The sequence below is a fragment of the Haematobia irritans genome, chromosome 3, assembly GCF_050003625.1.
Source record: "Haematobia irritans isolate KBUSLIRL chromosome 3, ASM5000362v1, whole genome shotgun sequence".
NCBI classification, from domain to species: Eukaryota; Metazoa; Arthropoda; class Insecta; order Diptera; family Muscidae; genus Haematobia; species Haematobia irritans.
Window position 1 is genome coordinate 191,245,141 of NC_134399.1, and position 19,141 is coordinate 191,264,281.

The following is a 19,141-nucleotide window of genomic DNA, read 5'->3' on the forward strand; positions in this document are numbered from 1 at the left end:
AAAAAAATTAAAAACGTTCAACTCATTTAAATAAACCACAAGAATGCCATAAGCCAAATGATAATGGCTAAATAGAATACAGAGTAGTTGTTGTCGTAGGACTTGTCATTGCTAGCCGTGGTTGGCCTCATTATAACTATGCACAGTGTGTTTGAATTGGCAAAAATTTTACACAATGCTTTGAAATCTTTGCAGTATTACTACAATAAGAGCTAAACCAATGCAGTAATGGGAGAGTTAAGTCGGAAGATGATGACTACAGTTGGAATGATTTTTTTTTAACTAATTATTTCGATATGATACCAGCAAACAATAAATTTCAAAGAAATAGTTTGAATGCGAAATTTTTATTTGATGTTCTAAGCTGAAATTTTTATTTGATTTTCTTGAAATTGGAAGTCTAGAGGCATTTCGAAGTTTTTGATAAAAATTTTATGGTTAGTATGAAAAAATGTTTTTCGTTAAAAAATGTTGTCAAAATTTTATTTCTATAGAAAATTGTGTCAAAATTTTATTTCTATAATTTTTTTTTTAAATTTTATTCCTATAGAAAATGTTGTCAAAATGTTATTACTATAGAAAATTTTGTCACAATTTTATTCTTAAAGAAAATTTTGTTAAAATTTTACTTCCATAGAAAATTTTGTCAACATTTTATTTCTATAGAAAATTTTGTCAAAATTTTATTTCTATAGACAAATTTGACAAAATTTTATTTCTACAGAAAATTGTATAAAAAATTTTATTCTTATAGAAAATGTTGTCAAAATTGTATTCCTATAGAAAATTTTGTCAAAATTTTATTTTTATAGAAAATTTTGTCAACATTTTATTTCTATACAAAATTTTGTCAAAATGTTATTTCTATAGAAAATTTTCTCAGAATTTTATTTGTATAGAAAACTTTGTCAAAATTTTATTTCTTTAGAAAATTTTGTCAGAATTTTATTTCTATGGAAAAATTTTGTCAAAATTTTGTTTCTATAGAAAATTTCATTAAAATTTTATCAGAATTTTATTTCTATAGAAAATTTTGTCAAAATTTTATTCCTATTGAAAATTTTGTCAAAATTTTAATCCTGTAGAAAATTTTGTCAAAATTTTATTTCTATAGAAAATTTTGTTAACATTTTATTTCTATAGAAAATTTTGTCAACATTCTATTTCTATAGAAAATTTTGTCAACATTTTATTTCTATATAAAATTTTGGCAAAATTTAATTTCTATAGAAAATTTTGTCAAAATTTTATTTCTATAGACAAATTTGACAAAATTTTATTTCTATAGAAAATTTTGGCAAAATTTAATTTCTATAGAAAATTTTGTCAAAATTTTATTTCTATAGACAAATTTGACAAAATTTTATTTCTATAGAAAATTTTATAAAAATTTTATTCCTATAGAAAATGTTGTCAAAATTGTATTCCTATAGAAAATTTTATCAAAATTTTATTTCTATAGAAAATTTTGACAAAATTCTATTTTTATAGATAATTTTAACAAAATTTTATTTTTATAGAAAATTTTGTCAACATTTGGTTTCTATAGAAAATTTTGTCAAAATTTTATTCCTATAGAAAATTTTGTCAAAATGTTATTCTTATCGAAAATGTTGTTAACATCTTATTTCTATAGAAAATTTTGTCAGAGTTTTATTTCTATGGAAAAATTTTGTGAAAATTTTGTTTCTATTGAAAATTTCATTAAAATTTTATCAGAATTTTATTTCTATAGAAAATTTTGTCAAAATTTTATTCCTATAGAAAATTTTGTCAAAATTTTAATCCTGTAGAAAATTTTGTCAAAATTTTATTTCTATAGAAAATTTTGTTAACATTTTATTTCTATAGAAAATTTTGTCAACATTCTATTTCTATAGAAAATTTTGTCAACATTCTATTTCTATAGAAAATTTTGTCAAAATTTTATTTCTATAGAAAATTTTGCCAAAATTTTATTTCTATAGAAAATGTTGTCAAGGTTTTATTAATATAGAAAATTTTGTCAAAATTTAATTTCTATAGAAAATTGTGTCAAAATTTTATTTCTATAGAAAATGTTGTCAAAATTTTATTCCTATAGAAAATGTTGTCAAAATTTTATTTTTATAGAAAATTTTGTCAACATTTTATTCCATTAGAAAATCTTCTCACAATTTTATTCTTATAGAAAATTTTGTCAAAATTTTATTTCTATAAAAACTTTTGTAAAAATTTTATTTCTATAGAAAATTTTGTCAAAATTTTATTTTTATAGAAAATTATGTCAAAATTTTATTTCTATAGAAAATTTTGTCAAAATTTTATTTCTATAGAAAAATTTGTCAAAAATTTATTTCTATAGAAAATTTTGTCAAAATTTTATTTCTATAGAAAATTTTGACAAAATTTTATTTCTACAGAAAATTTTTCAACCTCAATTTTAGGATGCGAAATTTACAAAATATTAAGGACAAAATTCTTTCAAATAATGAAATTTTAATCAAAATAATCTTTGCTAAAAAATTTTTTTCATTAAATTTAGGACACGAAATTTGTAAATTTGCGTCCCTCTATTAAAGTCGCATGTCTTTGAACTAAGGCTAATTTTCCCTAAAGTAAAGAAACACAAGAAATTGTCCTTAAATCAACTGAAATATTAAAACTTTAGATTTAAGATAAAAGCTCTTCAAATATAGGCTAAGACTTATTTTGAGGATTTAGCGTCTTTGGTTTAAAATTTTTGGAGTTACGAAAACATTTTGTACTTTGAAGTATCCATTATAATTTGGTTTTTTAAACTGGCATTTGTTTTACGTGAGTACCTTTATTAATAAACCGCGAAAAGAGAATGAAAGAAATAAAATGATAAGTGAAATCTGTATCCTAATTTTAATTTTATTGGTCCTAGATTTAAAGCCAGATATGTTGCTAAAAATTTCTTTATTTTAAAGAAGCCGCATCTTTGGCTCGGAATCAATACCAAAATCCTTAAGGGAAGGTCAAAATCTTTGGATCCAAGTAAACTTTTTTTTTTTTGAGTGTATAAACAAATTTTGTCAAAATTTTATTCCTGTAGAAAATGTTGGTAAAATTTTATTCTTATAGAAAATTTTGTCAAAATTTTATTTCTATAGAGAATTTTATCAAAACTTTATTTCTATAAAAAATTTTGTCAAAATTTTATTCCTATAGAAAATTTTGTCAAAATTTTATTCTTAAAAAAATTTTGTTAACATTTTATTTCTATGGAAAATGTTGTCAAAATGTTATTCCTATAGAAAATTTTATCAAAATCTTATTTCTATAGAAAATTTTGTCAAATTTTATTTTTATAGACAATTTTGTCAAAATGTTATTTCTATAGAAAATTTTCTCAAAATGTTATTTCTACAGAAAATTTTCTCAAAATTTTATTTGTATAGAAAACTTTGTCAAAATGTTATTTCTTATAAAAATAGAAAATCTTATAGAAAATTTTGTAGAAATTTTATTTTTATAGACAATTTTGTCAAAATGTTAATTCTATAGAAAATTTTCTCAAAATGTTATTTCTATAGAAAATTTTCTCAAAATTTTATTTCTATAGAAAACTTTGTCAAAATGTTATTTCTTTAAAAAGGTTTATGAATATTTTATTTATATTAAAGATTTTGTCGAAGTTTTGTTTCTATGAAAGATTTTGTCGAAATTTAATTTTTAAAGAAAATTTTATTCCTATAGAAAATTTTGTCAACATTTTATTTCTATAGAAAAATTTGTCAAAATGTTATTTCTATAGAAAAGTTTCTCAAAATTTTATTTCTGTAGAAAACTTTGTCAAAACTTTATTTCTATAGAAAATTTTGTCAAAATTTTATTTCTATAGACAATTTTGTCAGAATTTTATTTCTATGGAAAAATTTTATATCTATAGAAAATTTTATTAAAATTTTATTCCTATAGAAAATTTTGTTAAAATTTTATTCCTATAGAAAATTTTGTCAAAATTTTATTCCTATAGAAAATTATGTCAACATTTTATTTTATTTATTTTGTTAACATTGTATTTCTATAGAAAATTTTGTCAAAATTTTATTTCTATAAAAATTTTGACAAAATTTTATTTTTACCAAAAATTTTATAAAAATTTTATTCCTATAGAAAATTTTGTCAAAATGTTATTCCTATAGAAAATGTTATTTCTATAGAAAATTTTGTCAACATTTTATTTTTATATCAAAATTTTATTCGTACAGAAAATTTTGTCAAAATGTTATTCATATAGAAAATTTTGTTAAAATTTTATTTCTATAGAAAATTTTGTCAAAATTTTATTTCTATAGAAAATTTTGTCAAAATTTTATTTCTAAAGAAAATTTTGTCAAAATTTTATTCCTACAGAACATTTTATAAAAATTTTATTCCTATAGAAAATGTTGTCAAAATTTTCTTCCTATAGAAAATTTTATCAAAATTTTATTTTTATAGATAATTTTATCAAAATTTTATTCTTATAGAAAATTTTGTCAAAATTTTATTTTTATAGAAAATTTTGTCAACATTTTATTTCTATACAAAATTTTGTCAAATTGTTATTTTTATAGAAAATTTGCTCAAAATTTTATTTTTATAGAAAACTTGGTCAAAATTTTATTTCTTTAGAAAATTTTGTCAGAATTTTATTTCTATGGAAAAATTTTGTCAAAATTTTATTTCTATAGAAAATTTTATTAAAATTTTATTTGTATAGAAAATTTTGTCAAAACTTTATTTATAAAGAAAATTTTGTCAAAATTGTATTCCTATAGAAAATTTTGTCAAAATGTTTTTTCCTATAGAAAATGTTGTCAAAATGTTATTCTTATAGAAAATTTTGTTAAAATTTTATTTCTATAGAAAATGTTGTCAACATTTTATTTCTATAGAAAATTTTGTCAAAATTTTATTCCTATAGAACATTTTATAAAAATGTTATTCCTATAGAAAATGTTGTCAAAATTTTATTCCTATAGAAAATTTTATCAAAATTTTATTTCTATAAAAATTTTTGTCAAAATTTTATTTCTATAGAAAATTTTGTCAACATTTTATTTCTATAGAAAATTTTTTCAAAATGTTATTTCTATAGAAAATTTTCTCAAAATGTTATTTCTATAGAAAATGTTCTCAAAATTTTATTTGTATAGAAAACTTTGTCAAAATATTATTTCTTTAGAAACCTTTATCAATATTTTATTTATATGAAAGATATTGTCGAAGTTTTATTTCTATGAAAGATTTTGTCGAATTTTAATTTTTAAAGAAAATTTTATTCCTATAGAATATTTTGTCAAATTTTATTTCGAAAGAAAATTTTATTCCTATAGAAAATTTTGTTAAACTTTTATTTCTTTAGAAAATTTTATCATTTTGATGAAGGATGACTTTCTAGGGTTAAAAATTAATTTGATTAAAATGAAATTATGAAATTGAAACAAAGCCCTCTCAATCGACTGTGCTACACACTCAGAGATTTCAAGCGATTATCTTTTAAAGACGAAGAGATGTGTTTATGAGAAAACAAAATTCAGTGAAGACATAATAGAGTGTATGTAGTTGTAGTAGTTCTATAGCCCATGCACACTGAAACTCACACATATACATACAAAATCACATTCATACTCACGCACACATACAAATACACACACGCGCTCTTACAAAAACTTATAATTAACTGGTTTTAATATAGTAATTGTTTTTTTTTTTTCTTCATCTTTTTTCCATTCTCTTATCCTTGTGTTTTGTTCTATTATAATTTTGTTGTCCTGTTTGTTTTTTGTTTTTTTTTTTTTAAATTGAATGTGACATAGACACCTTGCCACCACCAGTCACCAGAGCACACAGTCTTGGCCAGTATTTAAAACTATAGGCCCTTCAGTTGAATCTACATTCTACTTCTCTCGCTCTTGCCCTCTCTCTTTCTCTACACACTCTTAGATCTACTAACAGGAGACATTATTTAAATGATTTGCACCTAGAACGACTCCTGCTGCCATACCATAGCCAACGACATTGCCATTTCCTTGTTGATAATGTTGATGGTGTTGTTGTTGGTTTGGATGATGCTGATGATGATTGTGGTTATGTGATGGCATATGATGATGGTTATTTGCAGTCGATGTCGCCAAAGCCACTACACCTCCATCGCTGGCATGCGAGGTGGCCAAATTTAAAGTACCATTGCCTCCGGCTATGACCGTATTGCCGGCCGATGTTACTGTGGCCGCAACACTAACACCAGCACCTCCATTGCCCGTGGCATTATTCAGACTTTCGGTTACCTTTAGAATACCAAGCGGTGTTGTGGCTGTTGCCGTTGTCGTTGCACTCGTACTCAAACTAGTGCCACTGATATGGGCACTAATGCCACTCGGTACGCTGGACATAACTGTGCCACCACCCACACCGCCGGCCCTCAACAATTCCTCATTGGGTATGGAAAAGTGACGATAGGACATGTAGTCGGGTGGCAGGGCCGCCTGCCGTTTGGCGTTCTCAATGCGTTGCTTCTTCAGCTTCACATAGCTGAGGACCGAAATCATAACAATGAAGACAATAATGCCCATGCAACAGCCCACAATAAGACCAAGGCGTCGAGTGAGTATCGAATGGATGAATCCATTAGTAGCCAGGCCATTTTCATCGGTGATAACACTGGGTGTTGAATCTAGCGTCTGTACATCGGTGCATGTGGAAAAGCGGGAGTTTTTGAGAACCTCTTGGAGGGCATCATTTTCCGTGGCGACAGCGTTTTCGATTAAGGCCTGCTGCTGTTGGGGTTGGGCCATCGATGGATGTTCGCCGAAGGTCATGCCATTTGAATCAAACAAACTACCCGTGTACGATAAATGGTATGGAGTATAGGGCTCCGATGACGATGACGATGGTGATGATGACGAAGATGATACGGCGGCGGCATAAGGATAGGCCGAAACAGTTTGTGCTACATTGGGGTCATCACGGGGCGGCATAAGGAAGCTATCGTTAACGTGTATCCTTTGTAAAGCATTTGCCACAGGCTCCGATAGCCAATTACCGGTACCGATAACACAAATATGGTAACGTGTATTTGGGCTAAGTTTTGTTAATTTCGCTGAATGTGCCGACCCATTTAGTCGTTTGCCTCGTATCTGTATGGGAAAGAGAAGAAGCAAAAAAGAGAAAAGAAAAGATAACAAGAAAATCCTCAATGAATAAATGGTACGTGAACAAAATTATGGTAATATTTTTGACAACAGAGATTGTTGTTGGTTTTTCTCATTGAAGGAGCAAATCCTTGGAAAGAGTTTTATGTTAGTTGTCTTGGGGCAAGAGGCACAGCCTTTGGGTTTTTAATTAGAGAATATATCAATACTTGGAAAAGATAAAGGGCAAAGTAAAGATTCAGAAAATATACATTAAAGAATGTTTTTTTTTATACCCTACTGTTCAACTTAAAAAAAAAATATTCATATAATCTCTTGTGTAGAAAATTTTATTTATGCATAGGTATGTATACAATATTTTTATAATATTAAATTGAGCCGACGGGCTTTTTGGGCAGCAAATAAATCAATGACTTCTTCAGTCGGCACATTTATTCGGTGATAAACCGACATTAATGCCAATCCTTTGAGTCTACTCTCGCTAGTCGAATTTCTAAGATACGTCTTTAATCTCTTCATTGTTGAAAATGAGCGTTCGGATGAGCACGTAGTAACTGCAGGGATGGAAAATGCAGTACTTTTTCAAAACTTTTTCACCCCGGTCAATACCGTAGTACCCCCGCGAATGATTTAGTACATTTTGTGTAGACATTTTTGACTCGATATCAGAGTTATGGTACAATAGCTTTGACAAAATATTTTAATATTTTGAGAAAGTCTTTATCAACCTTATTTGTTAATAGTCTTTTACAAATATGGCAAAACAGACATGTTCATGTGGGAAGAAAATCTCGATTTTGTAAAAGACATAGTCAAACACAGGATTTTATTGATCTTCAAGAATGTTTTAGTCGAAAAAAGAATGCGATTCTATATTATCAATTTTTTATTTCGGTAGAAAATATTGTCAAAATTTTATTTCTATATAGAATTTTTGCAAAATTTTATTTTTATAGAAAATTTTGACAAAATTTTATTTCAATTGAAAATTTGTAAAAATTTTATTTCTACAGGAAATTTTTGCAAAATTTTATTTCTATAGAAAAAATTTTGCAAAATTTTTTTTCTATAGATTTTTTTTTGAAAAATTTTATTTATATAGTAAATTTTGTCAAAATTTTATTTTCTTTAAAATTCAGTCTCTTGACAATAATCTTCCAGTGAAATTTTTGTAGAAATTTAGTAAAAAGTACCTTTCCGCTCAAAAACTACTTTTTTTGTACTTTCTTAAAAATTTTATTTTCCATCCCAGAGTAACTGGCAAAGTGACCAAAATTTTTAAAAGAATATGCACGTTTGGAAATATCTTTTTATTACTTCCATCGCTGAATTATGCAGGTTCTTTTCGCAGGTTTTGCGCCACTTCATTTACACATGTGTGTTTGGCTGTTTCGTTGTTGTTGCAATGGCCAAACAAAGCGAGTCACAAAAAGAACAACAAACACACATAAAAAGCAGAAATACATTTTCCAAAAATTAAATTTGTGGTGCGAGAACAAAAACAATTTGTTTTTTTCGACCGTCGTTTGACGGGCTTTTCAACTAGTATTCTATGATTTGTGCAAGTTTTATAGGTAAGCGTTTTTCAAAATAAAACCTCCAGCTTTTCTTCAACATCTTCGATAAAATTTTTCTATGCAGCAAAAAATATATATTTATTTATATAAAAATATTCATTCATTTCGGGGGGAGGTTTGATCCCCCTCACCCCCCCTGAATACGACCTTGGTACATGGTGTAAATATATGGTATCTAATGACCATGCAAAAATTGGTCCACATCGGTGCATAATTATATATAGCCCCCATATAAACCGATCAACTGATTTGACCTCCGGAGCCTCTTGGAAGACCAAAATTCATCTGATTCAGTTGATATTTGGTACGTGGTATTAATATATGGCCTCAAACACCCATGCAAAAATTGGTCGAAATCGGTCCATAATTATATATAATCCCCATATAAACCGATCCCCAGATTTGACCTCCGGTGCCTTTTGGAGAAGCAAAATTCATCCGATCTGGTTGAAATTTGGTACGTGGTGATATTTATCAACCATGCCAAAAGTGGTCCATATCAGTCCATAATCATATATAGCCCCCATATAAACCGATCCCGAGATTTGGTTTTGTAACCTCTTGGAGGAGCAAATTTTATCCGAGTCAGTTGAAATTTGGTACATTGTGCTAGTATATGGCCGTTAACAACCATGCCTAACTAGGTCCATATCGGCCTATAGTTATATATAGCCCTCAGATAAATCGATCCCCAATCACAAAAATTGGTCCATATCAAGTTCATAATTGTGACCCACACATATAAGCGACCCCCATATTTCAATTCTGGTTCCCTACGTACCGTGCAATAGTCCATATCGATTCGTAATTATTTGTGAAATTACATACACATACCTTTTTTGTCTAATATATACCACGTATGGACTAATTCACAATTTAGAAAACGATTTAAGATACCACAACCCAAGTAATTCGATTGTGGATGACAGTCTTACGTAGAAGTTTCTACGCTATCCATGGTGGAGGGTACATTAGATTCGGCCTGGCCTTACTTACGGCCATATATACTTTTTTGTTTAAGAATGTTGCTGTAGTGAGTGAGGGGGGGTGGGGGGGAAGCAAATAAATAAAATATTTTTGTTTTATATTCTAAATCACATATTGATTACGGTATAATAACTTTGATCTGCAAAAAAATTGCCTACCAGACATTTTGATTTTAGGCCCTATAAAATATATACCGATCGACACAGAATCACCTCCTGAGAATACTAGCCCTTGGTATCCGTCCATCACCAAGTTAAAGCGCTATATTTTGCTTTCATTTTTATTTTATTGTTGAAAAGCAAAAAATTTCGTAGGTTAGGTTAAAAAGAGGATTCCGGTTACCCTCAGTCATGTCAGTAGACATGCACCAAAGTCAGTGTTCGGCTTGTTGTGAAGTCTAACTTCTTGTTTCCATTGTATCCTTCTGGAATTCTGTCTTCCTAACGAATTTCTTAATTTTTCCCAGTCCCTGTTTCCACCGATATCGTTATCTCTTTGCCTAGTAAAGACAGGGCAGTGACAATGGTAGTGTTCCAAGATCTCATCATCCTCAAAGCACCTCTGCTGGTCTTCTTCGGCACAAGATGTGCTCTCAATTCTAGGTTTCCTGTCCTTATTCGCACGTCCTTCCTAACCATGGCTGTGGAGTCGATCCAATTTTGTTCGACTCTGGCTCCGACTCCAGCATTTCCAATCCAGGTGACATGAACAGCTCGACATTTAGGAATATTGTTTCCATAGAAGTAAAATGGTGGAAAATCGCTCGGTTTATATGTAGTTGCTATATCACAAAATTGTCCGGTATGACCTATCTTCGAAATCAACGTGTTTGCCAATACTTCAGAACGATAGGTACTATGATACTGCTATCGAAACTCGATACTTCGTGTCGTCTGAAATCTGTTATGTTTCGGCAGAGTCGGACGACTCCGGATCCGACTCTGAATCCAGCAAAAATTTTTAGACACCGGCTTCGGCTACGACTCCACAACCTTTCTCCTATCGGTTGTCCTACTGTCTTGAGTAGTTCTACACACTTTTTGTTGTCTGGGATACATTTTCGTCGTTATTCCGACCGTTCGTCCACGTCGCTGTTTGTGTCTCCTGTGCCCATTGATCCAACTATGTTCGCTTTGCCTCAATACACGTTGCGTTCTCTAAATTCACTTCCCTATATGCCCCTATATGTCTCGGCACCTACATAATGCGGATCCTGTTGGAATATGCCGTTTCCGGTAATCGGAATAAAATCTCGTAATATGGGTCCTCCTCTACGCCCAATTCTGTTCTCTCAGCCATCTTCGTAACTAATATCAAATGTTAGAATCAGTTCAAATTTGTTTGACTATAGGCTATCTTTGAACGAATTATGCCCTTTACAAGGCCGACGAAACGGTCACACGCTGCACGAAAGTGGCTCTGCGGTATTTTCACTTATTCCCGTTGAGGCACCCTCTTGAGATGATCGTTGGTTGGTATTTTTAATACCAAACTTACTCTCCTAAATGTTCCAGGTGCAAAAGTCCAACGGATTGAGATCCCGAGATGATGGTGGCCATTATACAGTAGAAAGGAAGCGAGGAACCTACTTCCTTGCCCATTTTTGATTGACGCGTGCTGAACGCGATGGCGCTGGGACCATTTGAAAAGTTCGTGGCTTACGTTTGTTTGTGTGCCCAGAGCTCCATTATTGTCTTTAGAACATTTTAACTATAATATTTGCCATTTATTTTGAGCCCATTGTCTATGGACGGCGGTCGACCACATTACCATTAGCGGCGCTCGAGTTCACGTGGCTAATCGAAATTTCAGCTGACTTTTTCGGCAAACGTATCGAGTTGCAAAGATTTTGATGACCATTGGGAAATTAAACGAGGAACTTCGTTTTTGATCCCTTCTGGGTTTACCTGTGCTGAGTCTACTGCCTGGAAAGTCTGCTGTCAAAATAATTGACTGCCTAGAGCTTCAATACTCTCTTTAAGACATTTTCCTTATAATATTCGGCATTTATTTTGACCCCACAGTCGGTGAATAAGAGCGGCAAGTAGCCATCGGCAGTTACGGTAGTCCCCACCATTACCATCGGCGACGCTTGAGTTCTAGAAGCCACTGATTAGTTTAGGTTAAGTGGCAGCCCGATGTATCAGGCTCACTTAGACTATTCAGTCCATTCTGATACCACATTGGAGAACTTCTCTCTTATCACTGAGTGTTGCCCTATTCCATGTTAAGCTCAATGACAAGGGACCTCCTTTTTATAGCCGAGTCCGAACGGCGTTCCACATTGCAGTGAAACAACTTAGAGAAGCTTTGAAACCCTCAGAAATGTCACCAGCATTACTGAGGTGGGATAATTCACCGCTGAAAAACTTTTTGGTGTTCGGTCGAAGCAGGAATCGAACCCACGGCCTTGTGTATGCAAGGCGGTCATGCTATCTATTGCACCACGGTGGCTCCATAGTGGCAAATAGAATGTTAAAATTTTCAGCTGACCTCTTTGGCAAGTAAACCCGATCATTTTCTTGGTTCACAATCTGGAATGTTTTCTCTTCGAGACAACCGAATTCAGTAACTGGTCATTATTGTGCAAACGAAGCAAGTAATTGGCTCTTCCCAGTTTAACTTTTTACACCCTCCACCATAGGATGGGGGGTATATTAACTTTGTCATTGTAACGAAATAGTGGTCTAAGACCCCATAAAGTATATATTCTGGGCCGTGTTGAAATTCTGAGTCGATCTAGCGATATCCATCCGTCCGTCAGTCCGGCTGTCCGTCCGTCTGTGGAAATCACGCTAACTTCTGAACGAAACTAGCTATCGACTTGAAACTTGGCACAAGTAGTAGGTCAGATGGTATTGCAAATGGGCTATATCGGACAACGTTTACGTATAGCCCCCATATAAACGGACCACCAGATTTCGCTTGCGGAGGCTCTAGGAGAAGCAAATTTCATCCGATCCGGTTGAAATTTAATACGTGGTACTAGTACATGGTATCTAATATTTACGCTAAAATAGGTCCATATAGGTCCATAATTATATGTGGCCTCTAACCTCCATGCAAAAATTGGTACAAATCGGTCCACAATTATATATAGCCCCCATATACACCGATAACCAGATTTGACCTCTGGAGCCTCTTGGTGGAGTAAATTTCATCCGATCCGGTTAAAATTCGGTACGTGGTGTTTATATATGGCCTCTAACATCCATGCAAAAACTGGTCCAAATCGGTCTATAATTATATATAGCCCCCATATAAACCGATCGCCAGATTTGACATCCGAAGCCTCTTGGAGGAGTAAATTTCATCCGATCCGGATGAAATTTGGTATGTAGGGTTTATATATGGCCTCTAATATAGATGCAAAAATTGCTTCCTATCGGTCCATAATTATATATAGCCCCCATATAAATCGATTCCCAGATTTGTCCTCCGGAGCCTCTTGGAGGAATAAATATCATCCGATTCGGTTGAAATTTAGTACGTTGTGCAGGGGTATGGCCCCTAACAACCATACCAAAATTGTTCCATATCGATCTATAGATATATATAGCCCCCAGATTAACCGATGCCCTATCAAACAAAAATTGGTCCATATCGGTGAGTATTACCACAAGTGAGTATTATTTCACTGCAAGAAAATTGAGGATATCTCCCACCAAATCCTCAGCCACACTATCCACTACATGGTCGGCGGAAGTACGCAGGCAGTTGAATGTCAGAGTCGATGGCGAAACAATTCCGACAACAAATTACCCCAAGATGCTCGGGGTCACATTCGACAGCCTTTATAAGTCGTCCGCCCATGCCACTGCAATTTGTAATAAGCTCCGCGGTAGAAACAAGGTCCTCAAGTCGCTTGCTGGCAGCACTTGGGGTGCGGACAAAGAAACCTTGTTAACTACATATAAGGCAATTGGCCGGTCAGTGGTAAAATATGCAGCGCCAGTGTGGACACCTCAAATGAGCGATACGTAGTGGAATAACATACAGACCTGTCAGAACGCTGCCCTTACAACCGCAACAGGATGTCTCCGCAGTACACCCCTGGATAACCTTTATGCGGATACCAAGATCATCCCAGTGCGTCGACACAACTACATGTTGTCAAAGCAGTACCTCTTGGGTTGCCATCGAAGTTGTCATCCGAATCACCATCTTATGGATAGACAACCTCCACCCAGGAATGTAAGGGTTGATCTTCACCTTCTAGACCCCGAGATCCAGCGTTAGAAAAGAGAGCCTCTAGATCAGGCAGCATACCAGACAGGTCTGAACAGGATTCATGAGGATACTGTAGCTGAAGCGGTGAGAACCTACAAGGTTAATCCTGTTCTCGGAGTCCGACCGCCGCCCATTGCACCGGAGGAGAGAGACCTCCCACGGCAGACAGGGGTAGTTTTGGCCCAACTAAGATCAGGCAAGTGCAGCCGCCTCAATTCATACTCATCAAGGGCCACATGACACTCGTCACCTTTTTGCTTGCCCAGCTAAGCCTACCCGTCTCACTACCAGATCACTCTGGACACACCCCATCCTTGTCGCAGAGTTCCTGGATCTGGCTACCAGCTGAACTACACAAGCATAGAACAAAATGGATGAAACTACATTAAAAACTGTTACAACAACAACAACCACAACCCATGTAAATCGATTGTGGATGACAGTCTTTAGTAGAACTTTCTATGCAATCCATGGTGGTGGGTACATAAGATTCGACCTGACCGAACTTACGGCCGTATATACTTGTTTGAACTTCAATTGCTTTAGTCTAAGCTCGTTTTTCAAAATGTGTAGCATCCGTTCTCGCGATTTGGTCAGCTCACGAGCAAGTTATTAACCCATTTGGCGTGGATTTCGATTAAATCAAGTATTCATTTCCATTTTGTGGACACGACACACGATTATCGGTATCATGGTAACGAGCAATGGGACGAGAAACAAAAGATTTATTCACATTTAACTGCTGAAGGGCTCTAACGATAGCCTCTTATGGTTTCTCAGCTAAATATAAGGCAATCATACATTCACGCTTGAATTTCATCAGGAATAACTTTATTTCTGAATGTAATAGATCAAATGCTTGTCAGCTTGTAAACAATAAAATGAACTGTCATTGGAACAAATCTGCCAGCTGTCTTTGGAATAAATCTATCAGGGATACAATGCATATCAGCCACTCTATACATACATTTATATATCGACTAAATAAAACCATAGTTAATAGAACTTCTGAATGATCACTCATTGTTAAACTTTAAACGTCGAAACACCCCCTCTCTGCCCTTTCCCAAACCGGGCAAACATCTCAATAGCTTTCAACTTTGCTCCAGATCTCAGTGCAAATTACCACAATAAAATCTGGAAATAAAATTGTCGAAAACACCGACAATGATGCAAAAAGCACTTCATGCATAAGGACACTAAGGATGGATGATGGCTCAGATCAGATATTCACTCGCCTGTAAGGACATTCATCGCTACAAAGTATAGCGAAGGCCTATTTACGTTCTATGATGCATGCTAGTGAATGTGAGAGTGTGGCTGGGTTGGAGCAACACCAACCAATCACCACCGACATGTTTGTGTCGTATCCCCTTATGTGTAATTATTGTTAATTTTATTGCAGTAATTTTCCAACAGTAAAAATTACCCCTGGTATTCATGGGTGTTCTGCTGCCTGATGTTCAAAATGGTGTTGTGGCTGTTGTTGCAAGCTTGTTCTACAATTGCTGATGTAACTGCACTTTTATGTTGTTCATAGTCTCATTCGTAAGGCATCCGAAAAACAAAATGTAATGAAATTTAAAACGGTTTTTTTTTTTGGTAACCGCCCAGAACCACCTACACATTAAAAGAGGTAGAATATGTTGACATAGATTTGTGTTTTTCGACAGCATCTAGTCTATGAATTGAGAAAGCATGTGAAATTGCAAGGAAATGAAATTGCAATTATTGGGTTTGTAGATTTTGAAGGAAGACACATTGATTTTATAAACGACAAATGACTACGATTCGGTTTGATTTGCGAAACTTTTGAGAGAACTTCCCAAGTCTAGGACGTTGGACTTACGAGTATTTATTTAACAAAAGTATTTCGCAGATTCAGAAATTCTGCGACAATGAAAGTGAAGCGAAACAGGTTTGGCAGAGTAAGTTAACAGAATTGGTAGGAAATAACAGGTTGGCTGATAAGTCCCCGGTCTAACAAAGAAAAACACATTTTTTTGTCAAAATTCGTTTTTATTATTCAACATAGTTCCCTTCAAGAGCGATACAATGATTATAACGACCTTCAAATTTTTTTATACCATTTTGGTAGTACTCCTTCGGTATTGCCTCAAAATAGGCCTCAGTTTCGGCGATCACCTCTTCATTACAGCCAATTTTTTTCCCTGCGAGCATCCTTTTGAGGTCTGAGAACAAGAAAAAGTCGCTGAGGGCCAGATCTGGAGAATACGTGGGTGGGGAAGCAATTCGAAGCCCAATTTATGAATTTTTGCCATCGTTGTCATTGACTTGTGGCACGGTGCGTTGTCTTGGTGGAACAACACTTTTTTCTTCTTAATATGGGGCCGTTTTGCCACGATTTCGACCTTCAAATGCTCCAATAACGCCATATAATAGTCACTGTTGATGGTTTTTCTCTTCTCAAGATAATCGATAAAAATTATTCCATGCGCATCCCAAAAAACAGAGGCCATTACTTTGCCAGCGGATTTTATAGTCTTTCCAAGCTTCGGAGACGGTTCACCGGTCACTGTCCACTCAGCCGACTGTCGATTGGACTCAGGAGTGTAGTGATGGAGCCATGTTCCATCCATTGTCACATATCGACGGAAAAACTCGGGTGTATTACGAATTAACAGCTGCAAACACCGCTCAGAATCATCAACACGTTGTTGTTTTTGGTCAAATGTGAGCTCGCGCGGCACCCATTATGCACAGAGCTTCCGCATATCCAAATATTGATGAATGATATGACCAACACGTTCCGTTGATATCTTTAAGGCCTCTGCTATCTCGATCAACTTCATTTTACGGTCATTCAAAATCATTTTGTGGATTTTCTTGATGTTTTCGTCGGTAACCACCTCTTTCGGACGTCCACTGCGTTCACTGTCCTCCGTGCTCATTTCACCACGCTTGAATCAATTATTGTTGATTTCCCTGGGGCAGAGTCCGGAAACTCATTATCAAGCCAAGTTTTTGGTTCCACCGCATTTTTCCCCTTCAGAAAACAGTATTTTATCAAAACACGAAATTCTTTTTTTTTTCATTTTTCACAATAACAAAAGTTGCTTCACAAAAGACGCTCTATCTCACAAACTAATTGACTTACAGACGTCAAATTTTGACACGAATCATTTGAAGGTTGGTAATATATAAAAATAATATGCATTTAATACTAGCGACGCCATCTATGTGTCAGACCGGGGACTTATCAGCCAACCTGTTAGGGATTTTCCCCTACTACTAGCAACACTGGCTGTAGTTGATATTGTACCTACGGTGTTAGTATGCCACTAATATTGAGTCCATTATTAATAAATCCAAATTTGTTAAAATCGAGCAATATTCCTATGTAAGAACTACAAGTACATATAAATACGATCGGCTAGTATATCAAAATTTGAAATTTAAGTAACATTAGCTAATAAATAAAAGTATTATGGCCAAATTTTGGAAAATCGAGCAATGCATATATATGGAAGCTATATGTAAATCTGAACTTATTTGCCTAATATTTTTCGGGTTTGATTAATACCACAAAAAGAGTTACCTTGTGCACAATTTGAGTAAGATCAGTTAAGAAATGAGGCCTCTATGGTCGAACATATGGTTATTAGGGGAAAATTTTTCAAAATCGGGCTATACATATATGGGAGCTATATCTACATCTGAACCGATTTCGATGAAATTTTGCACATATAGTTAGTACTATAGAGGACTATCCAAGTTTGAGTAAGATCGGTTAGTAAATAAGGGTTCTATGGCCAAATTTGGGAAAATCGGGTATACATATATATGAGAGTTATATATCAATCTGAATCGATTTCGATGAAATTTTGCACATACAGTTAGTGCTATAGAAGATTACATTTGGCCAACTTTAAGTACTATCGGTTTATAAATAAGGGTTTTATAGCCAAAATTTTCAAAATTGGGCTATACATATATGGGAGCTATAACTAAATCTGAACCGATTTCGATGATTGTTTGCACATACCGTTAGTACTATAGAGGACTTGATCTACCCAAGTTTGAGTAAGATCGGTTAATAAATAAGGGTTCTATGGCCAAATTTGGGAAAATCAGGTATACATATATATGGGAGTTATATCTCAATCTGAATCGATTTCGATGAAATTTTGCACATACAGTTAGTGCTATAGAAGATTAAATTTGGCCAACTTTAAGTACTATCGGTTGATAAATAAGAGTTTTATAGCCAAATTTAGAAAAATCGGGCGGTACATATATATGGGAGCTATAGCTAAATCTGAACCGATTTCGATGATTTTTTTGCACATCTAGTTAGTGCTATAGAAGATTACATTTAGCCAACTTTGAGTAAAATCGGTTGATAAATAAGGGTTTAGTGGCCAAATTTGGGAAAATCGGGCGATACATATATATGAGAGCTATATCTAAATCTGAACCGATTTGGATGAAATTTTGCAGACTTGAAGGGCGATAAAAAAGATTATCTTTTGCCAAATTTGGTGACGATCCGTTTGTAAAAAAGCGCAACGTAACCCCATTTGTCAAAATCGGGCGATACATATATATGGGAGCTATATCTAAATTTGATCCGATTTCTTCCAAATTCAATAGCGTTCGTCCTTGTGCCCAAAAAAATCCCTGTACCAAATTTCATCAAAATCGGTTAATAATTGCGGAATCCTGTGAACAACAAATACATGGACAGACGGACGGACGGACACTAAGTGCTAGATCGACTCCGGAAGTGATTCTGAGTCGATTGGTATATATTTTATGGGGTCTAAAAACAAAATTTCTGGTAGGCACATTTTTTGGCAGATCAAACTTTCGACTGGTGATTTTACAAGGATAATGAGGCTATTTCTGACCATATTTGCCCACATCGGGCTTTGTCTAAATCTGAGCCGATTTTGACCAAATTTGGCACACATTGCTAAAATGTTAATTGTACTCTCTGTGCAAAATTTCGGAGTTAAACTTTCACCTCTGGTGTTCATATAAGTTTAAAAAAGATATATACGGGAGCTATAACTAAATCTGAACCGATTTCAATCAAATTTGGCCCGCTTTGCGACTTTATGAATTGTCTTTTTATGCAGAATTTAAACCAAATCAAGGTAAAATCTCTGAATCGATTTCTTCAAAAGGGTTATATTCTCACCAAACACATATACTTTTGTCAAGCTAGAAGTCGATTGT

At 33.5% G+C, this 19,141-nt stretch overlaps 1 protein-coding gene across 1 annotated transcript in view; it reads right to left on the reverse strand.

The window, feature by feature from the left end:
- Positions 1 to 5,453: 5,453 nt before the first annotated feature.
- The window catches only part of LOC142231362 (uncharacterized), a 121,131-nt gene continuing 107,443 nt past the window's right edge, over positions 5,454 to 19,141 (reverse strand). Inside the window, exon 5 of the mRNA XM_075301973.1 lies at positions 5,454 to 7,130. Coding sequence (XP_075158088.1) covers positions 5,943 to 7,130 — 1,188 coding nt within the window. The 3' untranslated portion in view covers positions 5,454 to 5,942. The remainder of the gene's footprint in view (positions 7,131 to 19,141) is intronic.